Source organism: Blastomyces dermatitidis (assembly GCF_000003525.1).
Source record: "Blastomyces dermatitidis ER-3 genomic scaffold supercont1.9, whole genome shotgun sequence".
In the NCBI taxonomy this organism is placed as follows: domain Eukaryota; kingdom Fungi; phylum Ascomycota; class Eurotiomycetes; order Onygenales; family Ajellomycetaceae; genus Blastomyces; species Blastomyces dermatitidis.
In genome coordinates, this window is record NW_025544782.1 from 2,204,810 (window position 1) to 2,224,109 (window position 19,300).

At 30.0% G+C, this 19,300-nt stretch overlaps 1 protein-coding gene and 1 pseudogene across 2 annotated transcripts; both read right to left on the reverse strand.

Moving 5' to 3' along the window:
* Positions 1–4,269: 4,269 nt before the first annotated feature.
* BDCG_17621 lies at positions 4,270–4,359 on the reverse strand (annotated as a pseudogene). Its single transcript has one exon. The product of its transcript is annotated as a tRNA-OTHER (tRNA).
* A 9,554-nt stretch (positions 4,360–13,913) lies between these two features.
* BDCG_17622 (uncharacterized protein) lies at positions 13,914–15,744 on the reverse strand (the record flags this gene model as incomplete). Its single annotated transcript, XM_045426716.1, has 5 exons — positions 15,465–15,744; positions 15,260–15,367; positions 14,723–15,188; positions 14,318–14,503; positions 13,914–14,116 (listed from the first exon to the last, which is right to left on the reverse strand). Exons 1-5 carry the CDS (start codon positions 15,723–15,725, stop codon positions 13,914–13,916), a joined length of 1,224 nt encoding a protein of 407 aa, XP_045282268.1. The 5' UTR covers positions 15,726–15,744.
* Positions 15,745–19,300: the final 3,556 nt, after the last annotated feature.

The following is a 19,300-nucleotide window of genomic DNA, read 5'->3' on the forward strand; positions in this document are numbered from 1 at the left end:
TTTGCAGAGATTGAAGTATACAAGTTTCTAGTTCTTTCAGTTATAACAGACAGTTGCTGACTGACTGAGCTTGAAATGTAAGAATAAGTGCTCACAGACAATTATTCAGATGTTTACAGCTTGACATGATATGTACTGTTAACTACTAGAAGTATTTACAGTAGAAAGATAAAATATAGAGATCAAATGTATAATAGTATTTAAGCTGAGTTGTGAATAGTATTCGTGAACTTCAGTCTATATAGTTGTGTGTAGCCAAGAGCCGCTAGCTCTATTAATTACATGAGAGATAGAAATAGAGGTAAAGAATCCGCAAGAAGCGGGATTTCTTACATAGAATGAAATCATCTATATGAAAGTAATGAGTCATGTGAAACTGCAGTGAGGCCTTAGCATAGTCAGAGACATGATAATACTCTTCTCTTTAAGAGCATAGTTCTGATACTTTTAAGATTACTGAATTAGAAATTATCTTTGTTATATAGCAATAATTGTCAACTGATTAACAGTGTATATACTGTATAAAGAAATAGATGAGTTTTTCTGCTGACTGTGTAGATCTTTCTTTTCTTATCTTTATTCAAATTAAACACATGATACGTGAGTTCCTTATATATTAATTCAAAATGTGAAAAATGTAGTTAATAAGTGACTTATAGATCTCTCATCATATTCTGTTCTATATATGAAATTTTCTGTAAAAGTGATGTGTTTTAGAGACAAAGCTAACAGTAGTGATAGAATTTTTCAAAAAGATCTTTTTCTTTCTCTGTGATACATTTTTCTTCCTCTCTTCTCATCTGCAATAGTGAGTGCATGAGAGTATCATTCTTCAGAGACAATAAGAGACTTGTTCTGATATTTTCTAGTGAGTAAATATCTTTGTGATGCAGCTGCGGTCTCTGTGACTGTTAAGAAAGCTCAGTTGAAGATGAAGACAGCAGTGTCAACAGATCACAGAAGCACTACTCTCATTGCTATATCTTCTTCTTCTTCTTCTTCTTCTGCTTCTCTTGCAGCTGCAGTGATAGTCACTGTACCTTGTAGTAAGATGTTATTCCTTCTGCTGATCAGTTTATTCATATTCAGTTCTTTCTCTATCTCTCTCATCACTGTTGCAATGCTGTCCTGTCTCTCAATCAATATAATAATATATAACTCTGTGTAGTCATTCAGAGAGGACTCTGAGAAGAGCTAGATTCTGAAAACAGTGACTTTAAGAAGCTTAATTCATAGTTTCTCTTTCATGATATATCTGAGCTCTGCTCAGAATGCTGCTGAGTTGAATCTACAGAATTCTGTAATTTCTTTATCTTCTCTCTGTAAAGAGGCTTCAGTGTGATCTCTGATCAGTTATTATTACTTATCTGCACTGCACTAAGCAGCTGAAGAAGAAAGAGATTTTATATATTTATCTCTTCTCTCACTCTCATTATTTCTGTTATATCTGTAACAATAACTTCTATCTCTCTGTAAATATTATCTACTCTACAAGAAGATATTGTATCAGCTCTGACAAGAAGCTCAGATACTCAAGCAGTACAGAGTGAGAGTCTTGAAGCTTTAAGTATTGATAAATTTCATTAAGACTGAGAAGATTTCTCTTACTCATCTGTAAAAGAAGATGAAAATGTGAATCTCTGAGATGAAAAAACATCTCAGAATAACTGATCTCAAGAAGAGATTAGTCAGTATCATTATTAAAAGTGCTGTGAAGATTAATCACTGATTGAAGAGAATCTCACTTCAATTAAAGCAGATGACTGAGATGCTTTATAAGTTAATAAATTAATATTTTATACATTTCTCATACTCTTCTATAGTGCTGCAGTGCTAACTTCTCAGCAGATAAAGATATCAGTATCAGAGACTTTAACAGTGAAGAATGAGTTTGATAAGAGTGTGATTATTGATGAGTAGACTCTGATCTCTCTTTTTACTTTTTCAGCAGGCTGTAGCCTTGTTAGAATAGCAGCAGCTCACAGATTAATAATATTAATCTTTTTTATTAGTTTCAAATATCTCTTCTCTCTAATCACTTCAGGAATTTTACACTTGTGTAGTCTCATTAAACTTCTAAAAAATTCTTTGAGAGAAAATAGAAGAAGAGTGTTACAAAGCTTACAAGATATCAGCTCATCATCATAAGATTATCTTTAAAAATTCTTTGAAAAAAAATGAGAAGTCTTAAGCAGTATTTCTTACTTAACATCTCTGACATATAACAGAGTGATCTCTACTAGTCATCTCATAGCTTATAATCTCTTTCTCAGTATTTTTCAAATACTCAAGCAGTTCTTATAAATTCTCTGATAATGAATAATCTTCTCATTTCATAAGATATTGAAGCTTACTGTAATGTATTCACTTATTCAATATTTTCTTTATAAGATATTCAGTATCACTCTCAATCTCAATGTTATTCAGTTAAGACAGCTTCATCTCAGAATATTGCTTATAGAGCTTTAAATAGAAAATATGAAAAATAGAATGAATTAATTTCAATTCTGTAAGTAATTTTAACTCATATATCTGTTTACTTATCACTCTTGTTACTGAGAAAGATTCTAGTCATCACTTACTGAGCTTCTTACACAGTCTTATTATCTTGATATTCTTTACTGAAAGTAGCACTTGATTCTCTATCAAGAACTTCATTGAAAGATGTTTTCAATTATAGTATTTCATCTATCACTTCTAAGTGTAGCAGATGCTTTTCACTGCCTTCTCATGAATTTTATTTAAAAGTTTCAATCTCACTTTTACTTCTAACACTGAGAGATACTCTGTTCTCTGTATCTATTCAATATTCTGACTGTCTATCTTCTTCTTTGAAATGTTATTCATAACATTACTGAGTAATAAAGAATTATATTTATAATAAGCATAGAAAGAAGATATCTTTAAGATTGTATTCTTTGTATTATTATATATGAATTCAGTGATTAGAAGATGTTTGAGTTAATCATTCTAATAATATGAATAGAATACTTGAAGATGCTATTCTAGTGTCTGATTCTAGTATTCAGTCTGATCATCTGTCTATAAATGAAATGTGATTCTGAGAAGACATCTTATTATAAGATAATAGCAAAAAGCTGATCAGTACTTGTTAATAAAGAGAGATTCTTGATCTGTTATCAATAATTTCAGAGCACTGTGATTATAAATAATGATATTTAAAAACAGATCAGTTAATTCAGAAGCTTTAATCTTTTTATAAATAGAAATATATCTGATTATCTTTATAAAGCAGTTAACAATAATCAAAATTGAGTTATATTCTTTGACTCTTGTTAACTTTAGTAGATCAACTATGAAATTCATCAATAGATTCTGTCATGAGCTCTTTAAAACAGGCAGTGATATCAACTCACTGTATTACTTATACTGCAGAATCTTTATTCTTTAACAGGTATTATAAATCTCAATATACTCTTTAATATCTGTCTGAAGCTTGTCTCAAATGTATTTATATTTTAGAAGCTTCTCAGTCTTCTCTAATCTGAAGTGTTCTGTATGAAAATCATTATGATAAATTCTTAATAACTTCTGACACACTGTTCTACTATAAGAAATAAAGACTGAATTATTCAGCAGTAGAAGTTCACATTCTTCTAGTTATCAGTGACTTGATTTCTTAGCAGTATCATCTCACTCAGAGTCTGTCTCTTTCAAGTTTAAACTGAATTCTTTCTTCTTCAACTTCTGAATTCAAGCTGCAGTAGAGATATTTCTCTTCTGTAACTTATTAATGAATTTTAAAAGTAGTTAGATTAAAAGATTGTAGACTGTTTTATTCTTTATCAATTCAATAATTGTAAGATATAATATAAGAAGCTTATAATCTTCAGAATCAGTTTTCTACAGAAATCTGAGTTCTCTTTCATCTTCTATACTGAGTTATATAGCTATCTTACTAGTACTGTTTCTGAACTTCAGAGAATTTCAACTCTCTGTAGCTAGCTTCTTCTGCAGTTATTATTATTATTATTATTCTTCCATTATACTCATATGCAAGCGGAGCTTATGATGAGTCCTTGCGTGATGTTAAATACAGGTCAAGTGTTGGTTATACAGGAGGAAATACAGGTGTTGAGACCACGCCAAGATAACAAGAACATAGGAAAATACAAAGGAGTGACAATTAGATACATGATACATGCGATAATAACTTCCCAGCCCAGGAACATAGAGCGATTCATTGGAGCGATTTGTACACCTCTGTATTTATTAGAAACCTGAGGTGCTTGGGTTCCGGATTTAATGTATCCCCTGCGGGTTTCGAACCCACGCGCCTTGGTTTCCCACGCCAAGGCGCTACCAGGTGGCCGCATTAATCATTCGGCCACCGGGGATCTTCTTCTGCAGTGATGACAGAGATTCTTTTATAGAATTCTTCTCTGTATCAATGATATTATAATCAGGCTGTTTAGACAGTACATCAGCAGAGTTAAGCTGATCTTAACAGTATTGAATATAGAAATCATACTTCAAAAGTAGCTCTACTCATCTGACTTAACATTCTGTCAAGCTCTTTGTTATCAAGAAGTAACACAGATTTATATAATCAGTGAGAACTTACACTGAGTACTTACTACTCTGAAGATAATATCATCAGATCTTAAAGAATTCAATAATTACTAATATCTTCTGATTATGAGTATTATATCTTCTCTGTATGAGTAATAACTTCTTAAAGAAGAAGATCACTGATCTTTATTTACAGTGTTCTATAGACTCTATGAAAAAGTCTTCTCTTACAGACAATTTATTATCTGTTTTCTCAGAAGTGATTATTCTCTGATTCTTTCAATATTGAAAGATCTTCAGTGTCAACTGTGAAAAGATTTCACAGATCTCATTCTCAGATACATCAGTCTCACACTGACTGAGTAAGTCAGAGTTAAAGTGATTCAGTATTATAACATCTGTAAAAGCTTGTTTCAATTCTACAAACACCTGTATAGTGTTTTAGATGAGGATAAACAGTTCTATTTTTCTGTCTTTCACACTTCTCTTTAACAGATCTGTAAGAGAGGCAGTAATCTGTGAATATGCATAGATAAATCATCTGTAGAAATTTACAAATTCTAGAAACATTTACATCTCATGATATATTCACGGTGCTGATCAGTTCTCAATGACAGAGACTCAGCTTCTGTTCATTGAAATGTCATTTATTTCAACAATATAATCTAAGAAATCAATCTTCTGTATGTAGAACAAGTATTTTTCATTGTTTACATAGAGTTGATACTGTCTCAAGTGACTCAATACTTCTTAAATATGAGTATCATGTTCTTTCTCTGATTTTAAGAAGATTAGAATATTGTTCAGGTATACTATGCAGAAGATATTAACAAGACTCTGCAGCATCTCATTTATATAGGTCTGAAAGATGACTGAAGTGTTACAAAGATTAAAAGATAAAACAAGATATTCAAAATTGCTGTACTTGATATAAAAAGTCATTTTTCAAACATTATCTTCATTAACTCTGATTCTATGATAGATATTCTGTATATCAATCTTTGAGAAAATCTTTACTTCAGATAATCAATCAATCATCTCATTAATTAATGATAATAAATAGTAATTCTTAACAGTCATCTTATTGAGATCTCTGTAGTCTATGCATAGATATAGTCTATCATTCTTCTTGAATATAAAGAGTATAGACACCTCTGCTGAACTCTTTGATAAGTGTATTCAGTTCTTTGATTGTACTTCTTCAAGATATTTATGCAGAACATTTAATTTCTTTACAGACAAGTTATAAAGAGGCTTATATAGTACTGTTACATCATCTTCAAGATAAATCTTATATTATATCTTAATATCAGAAAACTTCACTACTTCTCTTTCTGAAAAGACATTCTTATAATCTGTAAAGAGACATCATGTACATCTGTCTTCAATAACAGATACTGCTGCTAATCTTACAGTGAGAATGATAACTTCTTTACCTATTCTCAAGTCTCAGTCATCTATTATACAGTATATCAACTCTATCTTTTTCTCAAGATTCTTTTAATGAAACTCTTCAGATTTCTCTATCACTGTCTCTTTATCAGTGAGACAGTATCATCACATCTAAGTAACTCAGTCAATGAGAGAATTATTTTCTCTCAATCATAGAAGATCTAGAATGACATTCTCATCTATAATATTAACTATATGAAGAAGCAGACTGCTCTTCTTACAGATTTCTTCTGAGTCTGTGATTACATACTTCACTTGAATTATGTTAAAACAGTGACATTTCATTTCATCAGTAAATTTCATATAATCTGACAAATCTATCTTCTTTCAATTCTTTATCAAAGAAAAGAAATAGAATATAAAGTTAGTATTCACTCTGAAGTTAAGTAGGCATCTCACTGATATCTTCTTATTTAAGATATGCATTGTGATTGTAACATGAACTCAGAGATATGAGAATTATCAATTCTTCATTTCTTTCACTTCTTTATCTTTCACAGATACATTTGTCAGAAGAGAAGTTAACTTTAAGAAAATATCTTCTCAGTTTCTTCTCTTCTTTAACTTCTTACAATTACTCATATAGTGATCATCAGCTCTGCAGTTGAAATAGAGATCTTTATCAAATCTTTTTTAAAATTTCTTCACAGTGAGTGAAAAATCAGAATACTTGAAATTCTTCTTTACTTTCTCTGCACTGAAGCTGTCACAGCACTGTTTAGATTCTGTCATTGATTACTTAGAAGAGGTCTTATTAATCTTTTTCTCAGAGAATTGATTATTCAAATAGATCTGAGAAGTCAGATTGACAAGCTCAGTGCAATTGATTGATGAACTCTAATATTATAATATCATTATTCACATCTTGTGAGTCAGCTTTGTAAGATAAAGCTGTGTTTTTAATTAATTCAAATTATCAGTTAATTTCTCTCAACATTCTTCAAATCTTGTATTAAAATTAGAAGAATTCTTATCATCTCATTGATATAATAAGTTAAATCACTGTGTTACTGTGAAGCTGCAGTTACAGTGATCTTTGATTTAATTCAGTAGAAAGTTCTTGAATTCTTCTTAAGTTATTACAGTATTAGTACACTCAAGCTCTCTCTTCTTAATAACTCAAGTAGTTACAGAGATGTCTTCAAGAAGGTTGATAGTATATATTACTTATATCTTATGAGTATTATACTGACTTAGATTAAGGCAGAATTTTTATTCAAGAGTACAGATAAAGCTGTGAAATTCAGATAATGTATTTCTCTTATATCTCAGAGAATCTTCAATCTTAATCTCTCTATCTTCATGATAGATGTAGGTGTGTAGAGGCTGCAGCGGTGGCAGAGTAATTGAAGAGTTTATACTAAAATATATAGCAGATTCAGAAATCTCGGATTTCTGCTGAGATAGAGATGTACACACTCTAGAGAATGATGTAGTATTTCTCTCAGAGAGTGAGATCAGATTAATCTCAGTGTAAGTGCATGAAGTTATATCAGTCTGTTAGAGCTTGACTGATTCAAACTTGTAATCAGATTGAGCAATTCAAATTGTAATATAATAGAACTGAAGTGATGACTTGTTAGTAGTATTATATAGAGATAGTTGTTTAAGAAGCTGTATAAGTGAGCTTGACTATCTTGCTTGAATAGCAAGCTTGTAGACTACAGAGTTATTGCAAGAATATCACAGATATGATACTTAGTATACTAAGAAGATTGTATAAGACATGCAGTAACTCTTGTATATATTTCAGTAGAAGAAAAACAAATCACTGACTTCTTTAATAAGAAGTCAGTATCTAGCTATTCTATATAGATAATGAGCAGATATCCTTCTCTCATTTTATAAGTGAGAATAGTCAGAGTGATATCTCAGCAGTATCTCACTGTTAAGAAAAAGTAATCTGCTAACTTTATATAGAAGTGAGGTTCTCATATTTAGACTGGCTGACAGAATTATGAATTTCACATTTGATCTCATTTGATCTGATCTCATACATTTCTTGGCATGAGTCCCATCAGAACTAAGTCTTAAAAAAATCTGAAAATGAATCATTTCTGAGAGAAATGATGTGAAAAATGACCAGATTTAATTCAAGAACAGTGAAATGAGAGTAATTTCTCAGAATAAACTGTGAAAGATGATCATTCTTTCAAAATCAGTCTCATTCAGTTTATTCAGTGATTACTTATATAATCAGAATTTAATAACAATTATTGATAACACTCATAAAATAACTAAATACATTCTTATACAAGTTTATTCTTCACTTTCTCATGAAAACTACACTTCTCTAATATAGTGTAATCAGAGGTATTAAACTGTCTGATAATTTCATATTTTACAATCATGAGTTTCTTAATTGTTTCTTCTTATAATTGTCTCTGATGATAGTGATAAATATCTTGACTTGAGTTGAACTTTTGCTTCATTTTCACGCCTGTCAATGAAATTATCAGAATATTACATACTATCAGTATAACAGTTGAATATGTACTCTTAACAATTTTTCATAACTTCAGAATTGATTTGACATGTAAATTCATCAGATCATCTTGAAGATAGCAGTCAAATTCAGTTTTATAAGTATGTAGTTTTGCCTGATTTTCAGTTGTAATCAATGTATACAAGTTCTGTTTCAAAGTTAGTATTATAGTTCTATGAGATATGAAGCATTATCAAAGATTGTTACTTACTAGAGAATTGTATTTTACTGTCTTTACATCTCAAACATCTGCTCATTCAAATCTCTGATAGTTGATATTATAGTAGTCTCAAGTTAATTTAATATACAAGTCTCATTCCTTCTCTGTTCAATCTTGAGAAGTGTAGATATTAACTCAATAGAAGAAATCTAGTAGAGCTGCTATAGCATAGTACTCTGTAAAAGATTGTTCAGTTTTGCTGTAATAATATATCAGTTTATCTCTTATAGTAATAATAGTCTGTGCTATAGCATTATTTCAGACTGAATTTCTTTTTAAGTGATTCAACTGCTTCTCAAGATAAGTAAATAAACTGTTATACACTTATCAGACTGACTGCAGTATTGGTGTATAAGTGATTGAGACTGTCTTTATTATTTTATAAAACTGAAACAGTAAATCAATTACATATTTCAACTGAGTTCACTTCATATCAGAAAGTTTCAATATCTGAATCTTTTTCTGATTAGAGTGTTACACTCAATGATCAATTATCTGATATAATTGAAGAGCTTAGACAGTTATCTTATATATTAAACTTCACTGTGTTCTAACATTCTGTATCATATTCAGTGATATGACTGATTTATTTATTTATTAAATATTATGAAATCATTGTTGTTATTTAAAAGAGATATAAATCACATTAACAATGTTTTGAATCTGTAATATTTAAATTATTAGTCAATCTATTCAAAATTAACAGTAGCATTATCAAAAAGCATTACTAAAAAACAATATTAAAAAGTATTATCAAAAAACATTATCTTTTATAAAATGAATATAAAAGTTACTTGAGTAATCACTTTCATCTCATTCTCATTTCAAGAATCAGTCATCTCATTATTCTTCATCTTGATATTAAGATTCTTTATCAGTGTTTATATCACAAGTTAAATCATATAAGTAATGCAGAGAATATGACCTTGTTTATCATTTCAGAAATACAAAGTCAATTTTTACTTCAAGCTCTTCATCATAGTATAGTTATTTGCAGCATTATCAGTTGTAATTATAAGAAGACTGAGACTAATATTTTAATAGTCATTTTTAATCACAGTTATTAATATCTCTGTCATATAATTGTCAGTATAACTACTGATTAATAATTTAAATTCAATTAATGTCTCTTAATAAGTTCAGTTCTTATCAATGTAATAACATATAACTTCTATAAATGTAAGATTGTTTGTACTAGTTTATATATTCACTGTGAGAGACACTCTTTGATAATTCTTCAACTCTGATTCTAGATGTTATATATTAACTTTATAGTGTATCTTGAGATTGAACTGAAGACAGAATCAATGTGAAATATGAAGATTTGAATTAAGTATTTGAAGAAGTATTCAGAATTCAGAGTTTTCAATTAATTAAAGAGAAAGATTCAGAGATATATACATGTGAAGTAATTATTCACAGAAGTTATCAGATAAGAGTTATGAAATCAGAGTACTGATACATAATTATTTTCACATAATTTTCTTCAAATTAGAAAGTTAGTATTATTAAAAATCATTATCTTATAGAGTAACTTATCAGCTTAGTAGTAATTTTCTGATTATTTTTCTTTTATTATCTGCATTCTGATAACTTCAGATATCAGAAAATTTCTTCAGAGTTATAATCAGTTTATAATGAAGATTTCTGAATGAAGTTACAGTGATTATAGTAGAGAGATGACTCTTTAGTAATCTGCAATGCAATCTGTTGATAATTATTTCATAGTTCATCTCAATGTTTATGTTGAGTTTTTCATAAATTTCATGATCTGAAATCAGATATAAAGAATGAAGTGATTATTTATCATAATTAAAAGAGAGCATTCTGTGTTGAATTGTAAATAATATAGACTTTGTAATTCACAGTGATTTCTTGAAGAGTTTGTGAATTTTTAATAGAAGTAAAAGAAGTTAAAGAAGTGAATTCAGAAGATATAATAATAATTTGAGAAAGATAATAATTTATTTTTAATAACTGATCACTGATGTGTGTAAGAAGAATTAATATAAGAGAAAATAATCTTGTTTCTTAGCTTAGTTATAATTTTAGTACTAACTCAGATTGAATATCATTGATGTATAAAAGTAAATAAACAATCTTGATTAATCTCTGTCATATTTCTTAAAATAAATTAATATTGTGAAAGAGAGTATTATTAAATTGTATTATCAGATAATATTATTAAAAATATATTAATATTGTGAATATCAATGTTGCAAAAATGTTGATACTTATACATTATAGTAATTTATAAATCATGATTAGACTGACTGCTGAAATCATGAATTTCACATTTAATCTCATTTAATCTGATTTCATACATTTCTTGATGTGAGTCTCATCAGAATCAAGCCTCAAAAAAATCTGAAAATGAATCATTTCTGAGAGAAATGATGTGAAAAATGACCAGATTTAATTCAAGAACAGTGAAATGAGAGTAATTTTTCAGAATAAACTGTGAAAGATAATCATTCTTTCAAAATCAGAATGAGACTGAGACTGAAAATTAAAATCAGTTTCATTCAGTTCATTCAGTGATTGCTTATATAATCAGAATTTGATAATGATTATTAATAACACTCATGAAACAACTAAATACATTCTTATACAAGTTTATTCTTCACTTTCTCATGAAAACTACACTTCTCTGATATACTGTGATCAGAGGTATTAAACTATCTGATAATTTCATGTTTTACAATCATGAGTTTCTTGATTATTTCTCCTTGTAATTGTTCTCAGTGATAGTGATAAATATCTCAACTTGAGTTGAACTTTCACTTCATTCTCATCTCTGTCAATGAAATTATTAGAATATCAGATGTTATCAGTGTAATAGTTGAATATATACTCTCAACAATTTTTCATAACTCTAGAATTGATTTGATGTGTAAATTCATCAGATTATCTTAAAGATAGCAGTTAAATTCAGTTTTATAAGTATATAGTTTTGCCTGATTTTCAGCTGCAATCAATATATGCAAGTTCTGTTTCAAAGTTAGTATTATAGTTCTATATAATATGAAGTGTTATCAAAGATTGTTACTTACTAGAGAATTGTATTTTATTGTCTCTATATCTTAAACATCTGCTTGTTCAAATCTCTGATAGTTGATATTGTAGTAGTCTCAGACTAATTTAATATATGAGTCTTATTTCTTCTCTGTTCAATCTTGAGAAGTGTAGATATTAACTTAATAAGAGAAATCTAGTAGAGCTACTATAGTATAGTACTCTGTAAAAGATTGTTCTATTTTACTGTAGTAATATACTAGTTTATTTCTTATAGTAATAATAGCCTGTGCTATAGCATCATCTCAGACTGAATTTCTTTTTAAGTGATTCAACTGCTTCTCAAGATAAGTAAATAAACTGTTATACACTTATCAGACTGACTGCAGCATTGATGTACAAGTGATTAAGACTGTCTTTATTATATTATAAAACTGAAACAGTAAATCAATCACATATTTCAACTGAGTTCACTTCATATCAGAAAGTTTCAATATCTGAATCTTTTTCTGATCAGAGTGTTGCACTCAATGATCAATTATCTGATACAATTGAAGAGTCTGAACAGTCATCTTATATATTGAACTTTATTATATTCTAACATTCTGTATCATATTCAGTGATGTGACTGATTTATTTATTTATTGAATATCATGAAATTGTTATTATTGTTTAGAAGAGATACAAATTGTATTAGCAATGTTTTAAATCTATGATATTTAAATTATTAGTCAATCTATTTAAAATTAACAGTAGTGTTACTAAAAAGCATTATTAAAAAGCAATATTAAAAAGTGTTATTAAAAAATATTATCTTTTGCAAAGTGAATGTAAAAGTTACTTGAGTAATCACTTTCATCTCATTCTCATCTCAAGAACTAGTCATCTTATTATTCTTCATCTTGATATTAAGATTCTTTATCAGTGTTTGCATTATAAGTTGAACCACATGAGTAATGCAGAAGATATGATCTTGTTTATCATTTTAAAAATGTAAAGTCAATTTTTGCTTTAAGCTCTTTATTATAGTGTAGTTATTTACAGCATTGTCAGTTGTAATTGTAAGAAGACTGAGACTAATATCTCAATAGTCATTTTTAATCACAGTCATTAATATCTCTGCTATATAATTCTCAGTATAACTACTGATTAATGATTCAAATTCAATTAATGTCTCTTAATAAGTTCAGTTCTTATCAATGTAATAACATGTAACTCTTATAAATATAAGATTATTTATACTAGTTCATACATTCACTGTAAGAGACACTCTTCAATGATTCTTCAACTCTGATTCTAGATATTATATATTGACTTTATAGTGTATCTTGAGATTGAACTGAAGACAGAATTGATGTGAAATATGAAGATTTAAATTAAGTATTTAAAGAAGTGTTCAGAATTCAGAGTTTTCAATTGATTGAAGAGAAAGATTCAGAGATATACATATATAAAGTAATTATTCATGAAAGTTATCAGATGAGAGTTGTGAAATCAGAGTACTAATATAAGATTGTTTTTACATGATTTTCTTCAAATTAGAAAGTTAGTATTATTAAAAATTGTTATCTGATAGAGTAACTTATCAGCTTAGTAGTAATTTTCTGATTATTTTTCTTTTATTATCTGTATTCTGATAACTTCAGATGTTGAAAAATTTCTTCAGAGTTATAATCAGTTTATAATGAATGTTTCTGAATAAAGTTACAGTGATTACAGCAGAGAGATGACTCTTCAGTAATCTGTAATACAATCTGTTGATAATTATTTCATAGTTCATCTCAATATTTATGTTGAGTTTTCTATAAATTTCATGACCTGAAATCAGATATGAAGAATGAAGTGATTATTTATCATAATTAAAAGAGAGCATTCTGTATTGAATTGTAAATTGTAAAAGGTGTAAAGCTTGTGTGATTGAAAGGTTGCTAGCTTGTGAAGAGTTATACAGTGAAAGGATTAGTAAGCCAGATCATGTGACCTGACACCCTCACTCACCAGAGTAACTATACATGATGCTATATACAAAATTCGCCTTCAAATCAAGTACAGATACAAAAAATGACTGGAAAATGTGAAGTAATGAAAAACCAGTCATGATATACATTATTTTTTATTCCTCTATTCCTCTATCTTCTTTATATTCTCTTTTCAATGTGTATATTTCAAATGATTGACCTCTTTAACACAGGCCTTGTAATAATACTTTCATTCCATGAAAGCTTTGACATGTGTGAGGTTTTTCAGAATCAGAAGTGCAGCAATCTCAGAATTGATGAGTAGGTCTTCAAGACTATCTCTTATTGAAGATTTCCTCACTGTTGATTCCTTCACTATAGTGATATCTCTTGTAGATGTCAAAGAGTCATCAGATTCAACTGTGGGTTCTGAGGAGTTCAGTGTATTCTGCACTAAAAGAGTAGATATTCTCACAGAGATATCATAGTCAATTCATCAATTATTAGTGAGTATGAGAAATAATGGACACTCAGATCAAATTTTCTCATCAATGAATAGATTATCAATTGATGAATCAGGAATCACTGCAGTCTCTTGACAGGCTGCAGTGAGTAGGCCTGGTATCACTGAAGAAATCACTGCAGCCGCCTTACAGACTGCATTGAGTAGAACCTTCAGGTTGTGTGAAGTAGTCAGTATCAATGAATCAGCAAGATGAAGGTTCTTCTGAAAGATAATGTTCTTTGATATGTATAAACACCTGTTGAAGAAATCCTTGTAACAGGCTGACACATTGATAACCTCTGTGAGGTTTGTCATCTGATAGGTCTCTGATCCATCTGTAATGAATAGTTGAGTTTCACTCTCACTATTCTTTTCCTTCTTTTCTTTGAATTTCTTTATCCTTGCAGTGTTGTAGATTCTTCAATTATCTGAAGCACTGTCTGAATTGATCAATCAACAGATGTTAAAGTGAGATCTCTCACATTCAGAACATGTAGAGGGATTTTCTGATCCCTGATGATTTCAGAAGCCCTCTTGAGTACTATCACGACCACGTCCAGTACGGCCTCCACGGGCCGAATTCGATGTATTGTCATTGGTAGTCATTGTGGCCGTTGTAGCTGTCGTAGCTGTTGTAGCTGTCATAGCTGATGTAGCTGTTGTAGCTGAGTTGGCCGCAGAATCTATATTCTGCAGGTTCTTTTTATCTTTTGAAGAATCAAGCCGCGAATGGATTTCCTCCATGAGAAGATCAACATTCAATACCACAGCTGTGGATTTGAAATCCTGTATCTCCTCTATCTTCTTCTGAATGTAATTCCTCCAATTGTTGAGTAGAACTGAGTAGAAGGTATCAAATATCCATGCATCTGAGAGGGAAGCATTCAACATCTTCAATTTTGTGATGGCGGACTGAAACTTATCAAAGAATGTGTGTAGATTGATGACCTGTATGTCATCAAGAGACATAAATTCCAGAACTGTCTCACAGTGTAACTGTGTTTTGAGGACAGAGTATTCCTGTTTAATTGCATTCCATAGGGTATAAGCAATCTGATTTTCATCATATTTGGAGAAATGTGGTCTGACACCTGCACCCAAGGAGTTTGAGATGAATGTGTAGAGTCACCAGTTTCTGATGTCTCAGAATGATGCTCATTCATCATCTCTTTATAGAGGGTTCTGAGTCTGTCATTTCTCTATCATATATCAACACTGTGCATCAACCAGTTTTGATTTCATGAAGATGCTTCATGTGATGTAATTGAATGTGTCAGTTAGACTGTTTGATCTCACAGTATTCTTGACATCTTCCTTGAATTGGGAGATAGCCTTGCCAACACGGCTATCCAGTTCATAAAGGTTGAATTCCAACCTTTCACCGAGATTAGGATTCCATGTGGCTGTTGATGTGGTGACAGAATGATTGTTGACATCTTGTAATTGATCTGTAGAGGATGAGAATCTCTGTTGACAGAGTTTTTCCAGTTGTAGTTCGAGTTCTAGAACTCTTTGCTTCCCCTTGTCCATCTCAAGTATCATCTTGAGATGCTCCATCTGTTGGTCTGATATTGCCTCGCCCGAACAGTAGACATCTGAGTGTCCATTATTCTCATCAAGAGAACCAGCATCAAGCTGTCAAGTAGATCGGGGGGCCGGCCTGACCGTGTCAGGAGCTGTATTCAAACCAGCTTCGAATCAAGAGAGTGTTTTGACAATGGAGCTTTCATCAATGAAGCTTTCAAAGGCTCCAGAAGAATGTCCACTGGCAGAGCGTGAGTGTGAAGAATCATCATCATCATCAACTGCAACTGATTCAGTGAAAAGGACGCAAGATCACGAACATGTGTGTGAGCGAGATCGTATTGAATCCGCCATCTTGATATTCATTTATTGAATTCTCGATATTCATTTATTGAATCCTTGTCAATATCATTCTCTTTTTCTTGCTTTTTTGCAAATGTGGTGTGTTTTCTGCAAGCCTCTTTTTTTTAAGTGAGCAGTAGTATTATTGATCATCAAGATCTCAAACACATCAATACTGATAGAATAAGATAATTTTAACTCCTGATGAGCGTATCGAATGAAGCAGTAGTTCAAATAGATTATATTGACAAGGAATTCTGAATTGGCAGTGATTTTTGCGCAAAACGGGTCTCATAACCTGTGAAAGGTGTAAAGCTTGTGTGATTGAAAGGTTGCTAGCTTGTGGAAAGTTATATGGTGGAAGGATTAGTAAGCCAGATCACGTGACCTGACATAAATAACATAGACTTTGTAATTTACAGTGATTTCTTGAAGAGTTTGTGAATCTTCAATAGAAGTAAAAGAAGTGAAAGAAGTGAATTCAGAAGATATGATAATAATTTAAGAAAGATAATAATTTATTTTCAATAACTGATCACTGATGTGTGTAAGAAGAATTAATATAAAAGAAAATAATCTTGTTTCTTAGCTTAGTTATAATTTTAGTACTAACTCAAATTGAATATCATTAATATATAAAAGTAAATAAATAATCTTGATTAATCTCTGTCATATTTCTTGAAATATATTAATATTGTGAAAGAGAGTGTTACTAAATTATATTATCAGATAATATTATTAAAAATATATTAATATTATAAATATCAATGTTGAAAAAATGTTGATACTTATATATTATAGTGATTTGTGAATCATGATAGTTAAATATATATATATATATATATATTATTTCTGACTTGATTACAACTTGTACAATAATTTTTAAAAACTCAAAATTAATTTCAATTATTAATAATTATAAATTTATAACTAACTAATATAAAAAGAAAAAAACTTTTTCTACTTATCATCTTTCTTCTCTTTCTTATTCTTCTTATTATTCTTTATAATTTACTTCTTATTCTTCTTCTTCTTCTTCTTCTTCTCATCTGAGATGATAATTATCTCAAAATCTCTCTTTACTGTCTTCTCAGAAAAGAGTTTCTGCTGCTTCTTCTCAGTCAGATTAATCTGTATCTCAAAATTCTACATTTTCTGATCTGCTGTCTCAGATTTCATCTCAGTGATAAGTAGATTGACATGCTCAGAGAGTAGAACTATCTTTTCAATATTCTAAATCATGAAGTGTATTCAAGATCTGAATAAGATCTCAATTCTCTTCTTCTCTGTCAGCTTCTGCTAATCAATTAGAGAACAGAAGTGTTATTAAAAATCCTTATCTCTTAATAAATAAAAAACTTATCAGTTTTGACTTCTTTATCTTCTACTTTAACACTCTCTCAATCTTCTTCTATTACTGCTTATTTACAGTAATACTCTTCTTCTCTCTCTCTCTCTTCATCTTAGTCTTAAATCATTCTTAAGACTTCTTCTGATCTTATCACTGCTGTATAAAACTCTTCACTGTCTTCTTCTTCAATCTCTCACAGATAGTATCATCTGTATTATTTCTATACTTAGTTCAGTCTAAATCTATCAGAAGTGTTACTTAAAATTGTAATTATTCTGCTTTCTTACAGAGTCTCTTCAAGACATTATAACATGTTTTATAATCTGTCTTCTCTTGCTTAAATGTCTTCTTCTTCTCTTTCTTCAATCTGTGACAGTGCTCACGCGCCTTGATAGTCTGCAGGACTGCAGAATATTTAAAGAGAGATAATATAATTAATTTCAGTAAGTGTTGAAAAGAGATAGAGGTAGAAGAGACGGCTAGAAATAATATAATAATAATAATGATGATGATGATGATGATAATAATAATGATAATAATAATAGTGATGATGATAGTAATGATAATAATAATGATAATGATAATGATAATGATAATAATGAAAGAAGAAGTGTATTGAAATATATTACTAACTTATCAAATATAAAGAGACTTAAAGAAAATATTAACAGCTTTCAGCAATGTACAGAAACAGCTACAGTGTTATATAGTAATGTGATTCAAAGGTTGCTTAAGCCAGCGTACGATTACAGGCGTACACCGGCTTCTTATATATTGAATCTCGTACGCTAATTTAATTAGCGGCTGCTATAGCCTCTTTTCACTCATACATGTACACTAGTAGTTCGGAAGCAGCCGTGTTATTATCTGACAGTCATATGTTCTTTCAAATCACATTCTTCTTCACCAGATTCAGTCACACTCATGTGATCATATTATATGCTCTAGCTTCATGCAGATTAGCTCATCACTAGCATTTGACAATTATGTAATCTATCTCTGATTCAGCTAGTGTTCTGTATACACTCTTACAAAGAAACTTTCACTATATTACATCACTCATTCACTAACTTTTTTCATTCTTTAATCATCTTCTTCATCATCATTATCATTGAATGTCACTATTTTATTCAAAGATTTCTACTTCTTCTTCTATTCAACTCTTTTCATCTGTTCTTCTATCATATTGTATACATTTCTGGCAATGACTCTCTGTTCTCATAACAAGTGTCATTGTAGTACTCATATCAGACAGTTTGTTAGCAGTAAGTGTAATGCATTGTGAAATGTGATCAGGACTTGTTTATCTTCTAATAATTATCAGAATGATGTATTATCATGAATGATAACACATCTTCTTTATCTTCTTATACACTCTTGACTGTTTCTTCTTCTCAGTAGGTTTCTGATTGTGTTTTCTGACATGATTTTATGTGAATACAGATGCTGATATGTTTGTTTTTATTCATATAGAATCTTCATATATTGACAGATCTGCATCTGCTGATGATAGTGAACTCAATATTGAATCATTGATTGAGAACTTGAAGAATGTAATAATGAAGAAATTGTCTGTGCTATATATAACTGAGTCTCTCACATTCTTCTCTGTCTTCTCTGTTTCTTTCTCTGCTGCTTTCTCTCAATCTTCTATATCTGTTTCTGTGTCTGGTTCTTCTGCTCCTGCTACCCCTGTTCTCACAATCTCTGATTTTACTGTCTCTGTCTTCATTATCAGCTCTCTCTGTTTCAAGAAGATGTTACATAGACTTAATAAACTACATCTCTCAGCATGTACACTTCTGCTCTTCTTACTGACTTTCAGAATGATTTATTACATGAAGACTGTATATAACATGACTATTTAAAGCTCAGTCACAGATACTGATTATTATATTTATTTTAAATATTCATG